Genomic DNA, 13,802 nt, shown 5'->3' on the forward strand with positions numbered 1-13,802 from the left:
TGGCCATATTGGCCTCTTGCAAGGCAAAAACGCCTTACCCACTGTGCTAGGACTTAACTTATCCTGGCTCTTCATTCAGGAATCGTTCCTGGTGTATTCGGGGGACTACTAGGGGTACATGCAAGGCAGGCACCTTACCTGCTGTACTATCTGCCCCTGTATTTTGCTTATAAACATAACAAGTGTAGCAGATACTTTTGGCAACATTTTATTTATTTATTTTTTTTGTCTATTCAAGTCATCAAAAAATACCAACGCTTAAAATAGCCCAAATATTAAATGATAAATGTAGAAATCCACTCAGTGGGATATAATTGGACCATTAAACAGGAAGAAATTCTAAAATGTGATAAAGTAGATAAACCTTGAAAATCTTTTTTCTTAAAGAAACCAGATAAAAGTGGCTACGTCTATGATTCCATTTATATGAAATACCCAGGATAGACCAGTTCATAGAAATTGAGTTGTTAGGGACTGGGGAATATTTACCTGATGCTTGTAAGGTTTCTTTTGGAAATGATGAGAATGTTCTAGTATTTCCTAGTCATTACTGGTATACCACTTGAAACATGCTAAAATCGTCTATTAAATATTTTTGTAAAAAATGTAATCTCTGTGAAATTAGTTATTTATGATTAGGTTTCAGGCATAGAGTGTTTTAACACCAGTTCATTCAGCAATGCTCCCCCACTCCATATTTGCATCCCTCTCTGCTTTTAGGAGATGAGCTTTTTTTTTTTTAAAGTACATTTTTGCAATGTGATTTACAGTACTGTTGATGATACGGTTTTATACACAACATTTTACTGGTTTGGTCTTTCTGGAATACAATGAGGACATTCCTAAAAAAATCTAGAAATTGACCTTCCATTTGACTCAGCAGTCTCACTTCTTGGAATATACATACCCCAAAGGCAAAAAACAAAATGGAGAAAAGACTTTTGCACCCCTAATGTTCCTTACAGCACTATCCACAATAGCTAAAATCTGGAAACAACTTAAGAAACGATGGTGTACATTCACAGTGGAATTTTACTCAGCCATAAAAAAAGATAATCTGCGCTGGAGGAATCTGGAGAGTATCATAAAACCCTCAAAATTGTATATTTTTAAAAATGGTGAGCTTATAGGTGTATCTCAGTAAAATTGTTACTGAAGGAAAACACTTGAGGCATTTGACAAGTGCTTTTTTGACTGATGACTTTATTGTAAATTTAATGTTGTAGCTACAGCATTTTTTCCTACCTTTTCTGTTACTAGTCCTTGTTTTAAAAACTTGAAAGTCTCTAATTACATTTTTATTTTTGACATTAATTCTATTCATTGTAGGGTATTTTTCTAAACTGAACAGTGTGGCGGTTTGTATCGTTAAATTAGTTGTTTGATATATCTGATGTCTGTCAAAGTTAGAGATAATTTTTCATACTAATACCACCCATTAATGAATATTTTAATGATACTATGTAGATTGAACTGACTGCATTTTAAATTAACAGTGAAACAGTTGCCAAACATTAGTAGAAGTTAAGCAGTTTATAGTAAATCATGATATTACTTACAAAGAATATGTTTGCCAAATGGTGGCAATTTGTAATACACTTTTGCTACTAGCTTTGGCAGTAAAAGATTTATGAGTATCAGTACAAAATCAGTACTTGTGTAATTTATTTTTTGTTAGGAATATATTTCTTATGTAAAACAGTATGTCAATAAATACTGATGCAAGTGACATGGTTGTGCTTTTAAAAAATACTTGACCATTTTTTGCTTAAAACATTTTAGAACATTGAAGAAATAATTTTACATGACTTTTTGACATTTAGGTCATGACTTGTATAAAATATATTGTGGCACAATAGAGTCTAAGTAATGGAAGTTACCACTTGGAGAGGATTAGGTGTTGATAGTGCTTAAAATTGAAAAAAAAATTTTAAAATATCGTGAGGAGGTACAAAGCTGTACATGATTGGTTTTCAGTGTTCCAACACCCATCCCTCCACTTGGCAGTGCACATTTCTTGCCACCAATGTGCCCTGTGCGCTGGCAGCTGGAAATACTGGAATATATATATATTTTTTTAAATTTAATTATTTATTTATTGAATCACCATGGGAAAGGTTACAAAGCTTTCAGGTTTAGGTCTCAGTCATGCAAATATCAAGCACATTTCCCTTTACCAAAACTTATTTTTTACCATGAAGAACCCCAATAAACCCCACCCCCCACCCCTCCCAGTCCCTGTGGGGCAGATGAATTCTAGTTAACACTCTATCTGCTTTGATTAGATTCATTGTTTCAATAAAAGATTCACCACTATTATTTAGAGTTTACCCCCCTCCCCCCCCCCCCCCCCCCCCCCGAATCAGACATGCTGACAAAGCATTGTGAAGTGATTTGCTTTCTACAGCTGGGTTCAAGAATTATTTGTTGGTTTTGGATTTCTGCTATTTTACTTATTGACCCTGGAAGTATTTCTACTGAAAGTCAGATAGTTAAGAAATTGGTTTCTGTGCTCTGGAGTCGTGGCCGTGCTGGAGAGCCGCTCGTGGGGGGCAACTGGTGGCCTCGGTAGGGCGTGAAGGGTGGACCGAAACGCCCCCCTTCCCATGAGGTTTTAGTCGCCCCCAGTCCCCCGGCTCATACCTGCTGTCCACAAGGCTCCCATGTGGCCGCCATCTTTCTTTCCAGAGGGAGGAGGGCAGAAGGGACCAACACCCTTTCCCCCTCCGGGCAGACATGATGGCCTGGATTAACGCATAGTCCTTTCACTTTTCTGCTCCAAGCTGCTGGGTTCTGCATTAAGTCCTTGTGCTTCTGGGGCTGTGGCCGTGCTGGAGAGCCGCTCATGGGGGGCAACTGGTGACCTCGGTAGGGCGTGAAGGACGGACCGGAACGCCCCCCTTCCCATGAGGTTTTAGTCGCCCCCACACCCCCGGCTCATACCTGCTGTCCACAAGGCTCCCATGCGGCCGCCATCTTTCTTTCCAGAGAGGAGAAGGCAACTGGGGCAACACCCCTTCCCTCTCCGGACAGACCTGATTGCCTGGATTAATGCATAGTCCGTTCACTTTTCTGCTCCAAGCTGTCGGGTTCTGTATTAAGTCCTTGTGCTTCTGGGGCCGTGGCCGTGCTGGAGAGCCGCTCGCGGGGGGCAACTGGTGACCTCGTTAGGGCGTGAAGGATGGACCGGAATGCCCCCTTTCCCATGAGGTTTTAGTCGCCCCCACACCCCCGGCTCATACCTGCTGTCCACAAGGCTCCCATGTGGCCGCCGTCTTTCCAGAGAGGAGCGGGCGAATGGGGCAACACCCTTTCCCCTCCGGACAGTCATGATGGCCTGGATTAACGCATAGCCCGTTCACTTTTCTGCTCCAAGCTGCTGGGTTATGCATTAAGTCCTCGTGTTTCTGGGGCTGTGGCTGTGCTCCAAACTTAACTATGATTTTCAGAGAGAAACGTTGGGTCATTTACTTCCCATGGATCACTTTGTATATAGAGAGGTTTTGAGGAAAAGTCCTAGTTCCCGCATACTCGAGCTGTGGTTGTAGAGGCTTCTGGTCACCGGGGTTCCATCTGGGGGAGGCGGGATGCGGTACCTACCCCATCTGGGGCTTCCCAATGATCTCGGCTCTTTTTGGAGCTTGTTTTTTTTTTTTTTCCTTCGGGATCTGTGGATCCCGCCCTCCATGTTGTTCTTCTCTTTGGCTGAATCTATTTAAGGCTGAATATGAAACTCTAAGGATATGTATATTAAAGGGTTCTAGTCTGGGCTCTGAAATTACTATGTAAGTTTTTGTGGACTTCTCTGTTTTTCTCACCTCTTAAAGGAGCGAGATGTTCTGTGAATTTATGTCAGAAAAGATTTGAATCTGCAAAAATTTTATTTTCACCCATTTAGTAAGGTCTGATTATTAATATTTTACATTTTATAATATAAATTGTTTGGATTTTTCGGCTATTTCAGGGATTATTTGGTTAACAAGGAATTCAATACATTTAAAACGGTTGGTTGGAGGAATTGAAGATGGGAGGCAACAATAAATCCTAGAATTACCAAGCTACTGGTAAATGAAGTACAAAGGATAAATTCACCTTCTGCTATCTGGGAACTTGGATTATCAGTCAAATGCTTTAGAGATCTTCACTTTTTCTGGGTGTGGGAGATTGGATTTAGATCCACATACAAATTTGATATATTTTTCCATTGAGCTACATTCATGTCCCCAAATGCTATTTTCATGCTGTTAATTTTATTTAGGCATCCAAGCGGTGTTCAGGAGACCTGGGTGGGAGAGCTTTTCTGGCAATACTTAGTCAACTGTTCAGTGGAGTTAAGTGATGCCCAAGGGTGCTTGAGGACCCATTTTTCTTCCCCCTTCCCTTCTGACACTGTTGCGATTTCCAGGGGGTCTTGTTGCAGTGTTCACACACTTAGTTGCAGAGTTTGCATACTTGAGTTATGGAACTTGTGAATTGTTGCAGAGCTTGCTACTTCATACTTCATTGAGTGCACACTTGTGATTGCATAGTATGTTGTGATGCTGGGGATCCCCAGAGGCAGGGGGATTTGTACTTAGCATATGTGGGTGTATCTGAGATTGAATTTGTGGTCTCATGCTTGCAAGGCTGCACTCTACCACTGAGTTCTTTCTAGGCTCCTGTAAATACTCTCTTTTGGGCGGGGGAGGTGCAGGGGAAGGATGTGAAGTGGTGGGCAGTGGGGAACACATCCCATGGCTCACTGGGGCTACTCTTAACGCCAGTTTTGGGTAACTGAAGTTATACTAAGGATCACGCCAGACCTGGATCTCTTTCAGTGCAGGGCACATGCTTAGCCTGTGGAGCTGTCTCTCTGGCCTAAAAAGCTTTTTTAAAGCCATTTTTATGCTGTTGTAGTTAGCTTACACTTGTTCAGGAAAGGTCAGTTTTATGCCAGCCTATGGTAGTGACTCTTGGTTTCTAACTAAAAAAAATTTAAAGACAGATACAAAAATGTTTTCTATTGTGTCATTGATTAGACACTTTATTACTACTTTTTTAAGTCTTCATTTTGTGATTTAATCTGGAAAAATGATTGAAAATAAGATTTTCAATCAGAAGCAGTTTCCGCTTTCAGATTGGAAATTCTTCCCTTTACATCAATTTTATGTGGTCTTTGCTTGCTTATTTGTCTTGATTGCTGATGTACTTTTAAATATTAAAGATTGCTATTTATATAGGTGATATAGATATACTTTAAAGCATAGATAATTTGCTCCTGACATGTAAGTAATAAGCACAATTATTGAATGTCAAGTTACTTGTTTAATAATACAGGTTTGGCTAGGTGTTTGAAAGGTTTGTGACAGCATTCCATGCCTTTTGTATCAAAAATAACAATTTAGTTAAAAAGTTTTTTTAAAAGGTTCTGCTGATTAAAACGTTTAAAATACTTATTGAAGTTTTTTTTTTTTCTATTGGAAATGGCAGTTGTTTGTGGTAGTTAACAAATGTAAACTTTGATTTTTACAGAAGAAGTACGTATAACCACTTAAGCAGCTGGTTGACAGATGCAAGGAATCTCACCAATCCAAATACTGTAAGTTAAGTGTCAGTTATTACACAGAAAATTTAAAATCTAAGCTCACCTGAAATGAAAAGCATTTGCTAGTGGGGATTTTATATTTGGTCACTTAAGAGAAAGTTGATTCTTAAGTAAGTTCCAAAAAATGTAACTTTTTGGGGTATAATTCCAGGTTTTTTGGCTCATACTTGGTCTTTGTTTACGTTTGTGATTTAAAAAATGAAAGTTACGAGAGTAGTGATCTCATGTAATTGGAGAGCGAAATCTGAAACTACCATCACTTTAAAAGGGGTGTCTGTTTATTTCATTAAATGTTGCATTGGAAGAGGCTGGGCAAAGTTTATGACTTTGATGGTTCTTACAACGACAGGTGTGTCTATAATTGCCTGATAAAATTCCAGTTAAAAATAGCATTGCACATAGTTTAAAAAGCTAGCTTCTCAAACAGAAAAAAAAAATTACTGAGATTTAAAGACCTGCCAGCCACCATCCTAAAGTCTCAGCATTATAGAAATAAGTGTAAGTCCTTGGACTGCAGAAGGTATCTTCATCTAACAGGAAGAACATAAATAGGGACACAAAGTATATGCAAAGGCAGTGAAGTTTGAATGAAGGTTGTTCTCTGAAGGGACCAGCTTACAGAGATGGTGGTTTCAGCTGTGCTGGATGACAGCTGGGGGAAGGTTTCATCAGATGCCCCTAAGGGACTCCCAGGAATAAGTCCTTTGCCTCACTTAACTTTGGACCCCTAGCACCTGGAAGAAACTTGGTTCAGTAAAGATGTAATTAGTGTTAAAATTTTGCATTTATGAGGGAACAGCAATTTGATTCTACTGAGAACATGATTTTATTTTTGGGGCCTATGATTTCAGGAACTGCCTGCAATTTTCATATTTGTTTTAGCACTAAATTCAGTACATATGTAGGTTCAAATCTATGAATGAATGTTCATAGCATTTATATTTGCAATAGCCCCAAACTGGAAACAATCTAGAGAGTGGTTAAAAATATAACATGCTATTTTCAGTAATCTAGATCCATCTCAAGCATTTTAGTGAGTGAAGAATGGCAATCTCAAACAATTACATGTGATGCATTTAATGTAAAATATTTACCAAAAGACAAAATTGTCTATATTGGGAATAGATTTGTAGTCATAGTCTAGCACTCTGGGTAGAGGTGTGTATGAGTTTGACTCCAGAAGGCAAGACAAAGTAGTTCTTTGTAGTTCTTTGTCCTGATTATAGTGACATATATCTGCACCATACAGTGAAAGTACATGAAACTGTAGGCACCTGTGAGTGTGAGAGCATCTAAAACTGTTGAAATCTGAGTAGACTCCAGGTAGTTTCTTGGTTTGGTGAATGCACTGTAAGTATGGAGTTGCTACTCTTAGGAAAGCTTGGTGAAGGGCACACAGGACCTTTACACAATACAAGTTTTTGTATTTCTGTTATTCAAATCTTGAGGTCTTACCAGGTCTTCAGAAGAAAATCTTTTTTTATTGTTTTGATAGGTGGGGTTAGGGAGACCTGGGAGTTCACTCCTGGCCATGCTATAACCGGTTTTTCTTTTTTTGAAAATTAAAATATTTATTTAGCTCTTTGAAAATACAAATAACATCATGAATGACAACAAGCGGAACAAAACCCAGTTGTTTGGACTTGGTGTTGCTTGGGATTGAACTCCAGGCTAGGTACTCCCACTTGAGCTGTATTGCCTCAGTCTCAGAAAATCTCTTGCTTTGTTTTGGGCCACACCTGGCAGGAGCCACTGCTGGCTGATCACTTAGTGTCAGTCACAGTAGTAGTGGTTCGGCGCTGTGCAGTGCTGAGGGGAGAGGGACAGGACTGTGCTGCAGGGGATCAAATCCAGGCCTCTGAGTCCATGCACCCTTTGAGCTCGTCCCAGAAATTGCATTTTATAACGCTCTGCTGAAATACTGTATGTCATACTTTGCCTTTGATTTTTAGGTAGAAATTAGGTACTTTGATTTTGTTGTTGGTCTATTCTGTGCCTGTCATGTTGCCATTTCACACTCTTCACTTTTAGAATGGTAGGAATAAGGTTTTGAAATTTCTAAGCAATTGGGAGAGAGGCTGTTTCTGTACAGCACCTGTTTCTTGTCTGAGGACTATGTTATAATGGCTGTTGAGATTACCAGCCTTAATTTACTTCCTTTTGGAAATGTTACTACTTGACTGTGTTTAAGGACTGGTGGACAGTGGGCACTTTGGTTACATAATTGCTCCAGCTCAGGGTTTATATTCATGTCATGATTGCTGTTTACTGGATAGCATGTCTTGGAAATTAGAGAGCCTGCTGGGACAGTAATTTCATTGAAAAAGTTAATGGTGGAAATTTGAGTTGTAACTATCCATACCTTAAATTTACCTGTCTCTGGATTATCCTGTTTGGAAGGGGCAGGTGGGCGGGTGTGTGTTTACCTTCTCTGGTGTATATGCAGAGTTTTATATTTTTCAATTTTTGGACCACACTTGACTGTGCTCATGACTGACTGCTGGCCCTGTACTTAGGGATCAATTCTGCTGGGGACTGTATGTGATAGAGGGGGACCATATGTGGTACTGGGGATCAACCATGGTTGGCTACGTGGAAAGCGAGCACTTTGCCTGCTGCTGTCCTATTTCCATGACTGCAGAGATTCTTTTTTTTTCCTAAATTGCCATTTCATTTTTTTATTATATTTATTTATTTTTTTAATTAGTGAAACACCATGAGGTACAGTTGTATGTAGGCTTACAAGTTGTTGTGCTTGGGTTTCAGTTATACAATGATCGAGTACCCATCCCACCACCAGTGCCCATTCTCCACCCCCACCAATCCCAGTATCCCTCCCACCCCCCATCCCCCATCCTACCCCGCTTCTATGGCAGGGCACTCCCTTTTGTTCCATCTCTCCTTTTGGGTGCTGTGGTCTGCAGAAGAGACATTGGGTGGCAATCATGTTCAGTCCATGGACTACTTTCAGCAGGCATCTCCCAGCTTGGGCAGATCTTCCCAGCACCCTTTATTTGGTGCTCCCTTCTCTATCTGAGCTGCCTTTACCCCTAGTGCAGAGATTCTTTATCCATCACCATCCACCCCCCCGGTCAAATAACTGCAGAAGCCTTCCTTCACAAGCTTGCCTTCACACATTTTTATTTCCTGAGACCTTTTTTAGAATTGCCTTTAACTTTGTCCCAATGTCATTCTGTAAATGATTCCACAGTGGATATTGGCATATGATATTTTGCCTTGGATTGTGAACTAACTCACATCTCTGGGTATTGCTTTTTAAGTGGTGTGGTGCTTGCAGGAAGACAGGGTTGGGGGATGGGGGCCTTGTGTCCACCATGCTGTGATGCTGGGGAGTGAACCGGGTGCTCCTGAATGCAAAGTATGTGCTCCAGCTCTTGGAGCAGTCTCTCTGCCCCCGTGTTTGCACTGCCCCCATCTTACTGAGATATAATGATTTACAATTCTGTATGGAACTTATAAAGATTGTTGAAAAAAAGAAAAATATGTATAGAGAGACCACATGGGACCATATATTTGAAGCTTTTCTTCCCTTTGTCAACCCTGTCCTAGATTTCTTTCTTTTTTTTTTTTTAAATAATGAATCACTGTGATAAATGAAGTTACAAAGTTGTTCATGATTGGGTTTCAGAGCTCCTGCTGGATACTGATTCTGTAGATGGATAAATGGTAGTACTTGGTTTCCTACTTTTTCATATTTGCAGCATTATTGGGTTTTAGAATTTTCTTGGTTAACTTAAATGATTGCTTTTAAGTTGTCTTTTTTTTTTAAATCACAAATTAGGTAATAATTCTCATAGGAAATAAAGCAGATTTGGAGGCACAGAGAGATGTTACATATGAAGAAGCCAAGCAGTTTGCTGAAGAAAATGGTGGGTTTCTTTAATGACTTCTAATAGCTTTTTGGGGGACATAATGGGGAGGATTCTAAAGAAAGATTAATTTTGATGGCTGCTTATTTCCTCCGTCTCAGACTCTTACTCTTTCATAAAATACTATGGAAAGTAGTATTGAAAGCTGGTAGGAAACTTTCATTTAGATATTATTGAGGAGATAGTTAATTTGAAATGATCTAATTATAATTTAAATTTTGCTTTTAGGCTTATTGTTCCTTGAAGCAAGTGCAAAAACGTAAGTATAACTGAAATATAGATCATTTTCAATTACATTAAATTTCCTCAAAAGTAGAACCACGTATATAAAATTTATACTGTATGTAATGTGTAACATTTAAATATGTAATGCTGAAGGCAATTAAGAAAAGCCAAACAACCTTCAGTTCTGTTTTACATCTCAATTTTTTAAATTAGGCCCACCAATAACTCAGGTTAATAATAAAATTTTGTTAGCATTTTAGAAGTGTTTGACTTACACAATTGAGGTAGAGTTTGGTAGTTTGAGTGTGGTCAGCTTGTATACTTATGATTACAGTTTTGTTTGTTTTAAAAGCCTACTTTTCCCTTTATTAAGGAAATACATTGTAAGGTCTCAGGAATCAGAAGCATAATTAAATTCTTTAATTTTCATATCCTTAATTGAACCCTAGCAGTTCAGTCATAGTTTTTCACTGATTAGGTTAGCAGTCCCATTCAAATGGTGAGAAATTAGCCTCTCTATTTACCTGCACATCTATAATGTAAGCCCTATTGTTCATCAGTTTGCTCAAGTGGGCACCAGTAACTTCTCCATTGTGGAGTTGCTACTGTTTGGCATATCGAATACGCCACCGGGAGCTTGCCAGGCTCTGCCCTGCGTGCGGGATACTCTCAGTAGCTTGCTGGGCTCTCCAAGCCCCGGGAGAACTACACTAAATTGAGAACATGGCTAAGCAAGAATCTGTCACTTTCACATGATAAAAACACTACAGTTTATGCTTGTCTAATCAGATCATACAGATTTGCCTATGTTGGTCTGTGTACTTGAAGGTACTTTCATTTCTGTTGGGAGGTAACTTCTGTTGTAATAGAAAAGGCCTCTTAATTGTTTACATGTGATTATATAACATTTTAGTGATGGGCACATAGTTGTATGGTTTAGAAATAGTGGTTCCAGGCCTTTGTACCTTCCACAGAAAACATTTTCCCATGTTCTCTTAGCTCAGTCTTCTGGTAATCTCTTAATAGATCGCAGTGTCTAAGTTGAAGACATCATGGCAGTTGATGAAAGGTTAGCACCAGATCAGTGTATACTGGTATACCTTTTGTGGAGAGCTTTAGTTCTTGAATAAGGGTGTGCATTGCTTCTTAGGGGAGAGAATGTTGAAGATGCTTTCCTTGAAGCTGCCAAGAAAATCTACCAGAACATTCAGGATGGAAGCCTTGACCTGAATGCTGCTGAGTCTGGTGTACAACACAAACCTTCAGCTCCACAGGGAGGCCGGCTAACCAGTGAACCCCAACCTCAGAGAGAAGGCTGTGGCTGCTAGTGACCTCTTTGCCATGGCCCTCATTTGACCTTTCACCTCTGTCAGTTGGAAGCAGTACTTTTTACTGCCTCATTGTCTTCTGTACATCTTACTGGGTTTAATTAAAAAAAAAAAAAAGAAAAGAAAAAACAGCTCTGTTGTAAAAACAGTGTAACACAATACTAAACTGCTAACAACTAGATGTAATCAGGTTATCAAAGGCAAGTAGAGTAATAAATCTCTCCTGCATGGTAAATCTAGACTTTTTTTTCCCCCAATTGTCTTCTCATAGGTATGTCACCAATACATGATTTAAACTGAACACTGATGCTGTCTTCATGATTTTTATCCCTTTTTTGGGCAATGCGTTGTCTCACTGTACGGTTTAATTTGATGGTATCTTAAACCTTTTTTTCCATCTTTTACTGTTAACGTATGTCTGTTGTAACCAATGTTTATTGCTGTGAAATGACTTCTGGTAGTTGAGAAAGAATTCTGTAACTGCTTTTATTTTGTTTTTGTCATAAATTCCCTCTTGTGTGGGTGGCATTTTTCTTGAGGAGGTTTGCTTGTCAGCCTTGCACCGAGAAAATAGCCATTTATCTTTTCCTCTTGTGCGTAATAGCTTTCTCTTTTTTTTACACCATTTTATTCTTTTCTCTTTAGCAAAAAGTAAATATGTATAAATTTTGAAGGAACTGAACTAACAATACATTCTGTGTATATTATTTTAATGAAGAAAATAAATTGATTACTGGCATTGGAACAGTATAAAATACCAGTTTGTACAGTATGACCTATATGTGACCATGTTACTCCCTTCCATTTCACACAAGGAAATAGACACAACTGCAATTCAAGTAATACTGTCTCTGCCTGTTGGTGCTGACAGTGTTGGGGACATTATGCTGAAAAGAATGCCTGGCGTGAGAGGATTAACACTAGCAGATTGTTCCATCTTTGCACTGTGGCTTACCTGCTGATTTTCTTAACTGTTCTGTGCAATCGACAATGTGCTAACCTGCTTTTCTCTTTTTGTAAACGTTTTGCATTACAGGCTGCATTTCTTGCCTTACTGTATAGAAAAAAGAAAAAAGGCTGGGTTTATTATTGCACATTTTAAGCTTTTATACCTTTATCTTCTTGGAATGGTGAGAGTATAAAACAGAACCACAGGTCTGCTGTTAAGGGATTTTAAAATGTGCATTTTTAACACTACCGTAGAATAATTAAAAATATCCCTTGTGTTATTAGTGTGAGAGGCTATTTTATGACACTTTGGCATAATTGTTTTGTAGAAGAGAAAGTTTCTAGTGGTATTTTAATGTTAGTGCTGATACACTTGCACTAGGTGGTTTTACCATTGAAGGATACTGTATTGCAAGGGAAAACAATCTTGTTTAGACATCAAATTTTTGATTTCTAAGTTCTGTTGATTGATAACTAATTAAGTTTATGGTTTGGACTTCAAATTGAGAAGTTATTTGAAGTGAGGTAAACCTCAGCATATTTATATAAAATGAACTCAGCTGCTGTGTTTAAAATACACATTTCAAATCCCTCTTTACAGACATGGAAGAAAATATACATCTTTTTGGGTTGTAAACATGTGGTAGTATCGAAGTATTGTATAGTCATTGTTAAATAAAAGCCAAAACTGGAATGTGCAGATAATAGGATCTGGTTAATTTGTGGGCTGGTTTTTATTTTTGTCTTTAATTTAAACAAAAAAGCTTCCTGGAGTAGATTGGTCTATTCTGTTAAAGACTTAACAGTGATCCATTTTGCTTACACTGATGCATCCAAGGGACTGCCCAGGGACCATGACCTAAGGTGTGTGTATATATTTACAAAATTAAAACAAACCAACCACCCATTGGATATAAGGTAGCAATCACAACCTAAAGACTGCTGGCTTGTTTAGGTGCAATACCCTGATTCCCAAAGTTAGTTACAGAGTTGGTCTTATTGTTTCTGTGACAGGATTTATTCGGGCTGGTGTACTCTTTATTTGATGTAACAAAATGCTATTAATCTAAATATTTGTAAATAAAGTACCTATATCTAGATTAAATTAACTCGTTTGCATTTTTTATGTACTATGTTAGGGTTTCATATTCAGGCAAGCAATTATTGTCATGAATTGTTTCTATTCAGAATTGCCTGTTGTATATAAGTCTGTGTATATAGCTTATATCCAAATCAGCTAGTCTATCCATGTGTTTGGACCACACTCAGAATATTGTTTCAGTAGAGCTTTTTCAGTGTGAGATCAGCACATTAGGGAGCTGATAGTCCCCTCCTGACTGTACTTGGGGCCAAGTTCTGTTATTTGCATGTGTTATCCCCTGTAATAAACTTGGGTGCTAAAAATACGGGAGCAAACTGTCATTGTAAGATTGGTGTGCCAGATGCTGGGCAAGTATACTTCAGCGAATGTGAAGTTCTTTTTTTTTTTTTTTTTTGCTTTTTGGGTCATACCTGGCGATGCACAGGAGTTACTCCTGGTTCATGCATTCAGGAATTACTCCTGGCGGTGCTCGGTGGACCAAATGAGATGCTGGGAATCGAACCTAGGTCAGCTGTGTGCAAGGCAAACACCCTACCCGCTGTGCTATTGCTCCAGCCCCCAGTTCTTTTAATTTTTAAACCATGAGAACTTATTACTTAATGTGGTCACCTGCTCCTCTGAGTTATTATTACCCTTGCCCTATGAAGAGTCCCTTCTGATTAGTAATTGGTACTTAGTATTCTTTATGCGTTAAACATTCCAGTAAAATGTTGGAGCATCTACAA

General features: G+C 38.8%; 1 protein-coding gene across 1 annotated transcript in view; it reads left to right on the forward strand.

Annotated features, from left to right (window-relative positions):
• The window catches only part of RAB14 (RAB14, member RAS oncogene family), a 28,881-nt gene extending 15,797 nt beyond the window's left edge, over positions 1-13,084 (forward strand). Inside the window, exons 5-8 of the mRNA XM_056138601.1 lie at positions 5,512-5,578; positions 9,387-9,474; positions 9,703-9,733; positions 10,850-13,084. Coding sequence (XP_055994576.1) covers positions 5,512-5,578; positions 9,387-9,474; positions 9,703-9,733; positions 10,850-11,027 — 364 coding nt within the window. The 3' untranslated portion in view covers positions 11,028-13,084. The remainder of the gene's footprint in view (positions 1-5,511; positions 5,579-9,386; positions 9,475-9,702; positions 9,734-10,849) is intronic.
• Positions 13,085-13,802: the final 718 nt, after the last annotated feature.

This window comes from Sorex fumeus, unplaced genomic scaffold, assembly GCF_029834395.1.
Source record: "Sorex fumeus unplaced genomic scaffold, SorFum_2.1 ptg000129l, whole genome shotgun sequence".
NCBI classification, from domain to species: Eukaryota; Metazoa; Chordata; class Mammalia; order Eulipotyphla; family Soricidae; genus Sorex; species Sorex fumeus.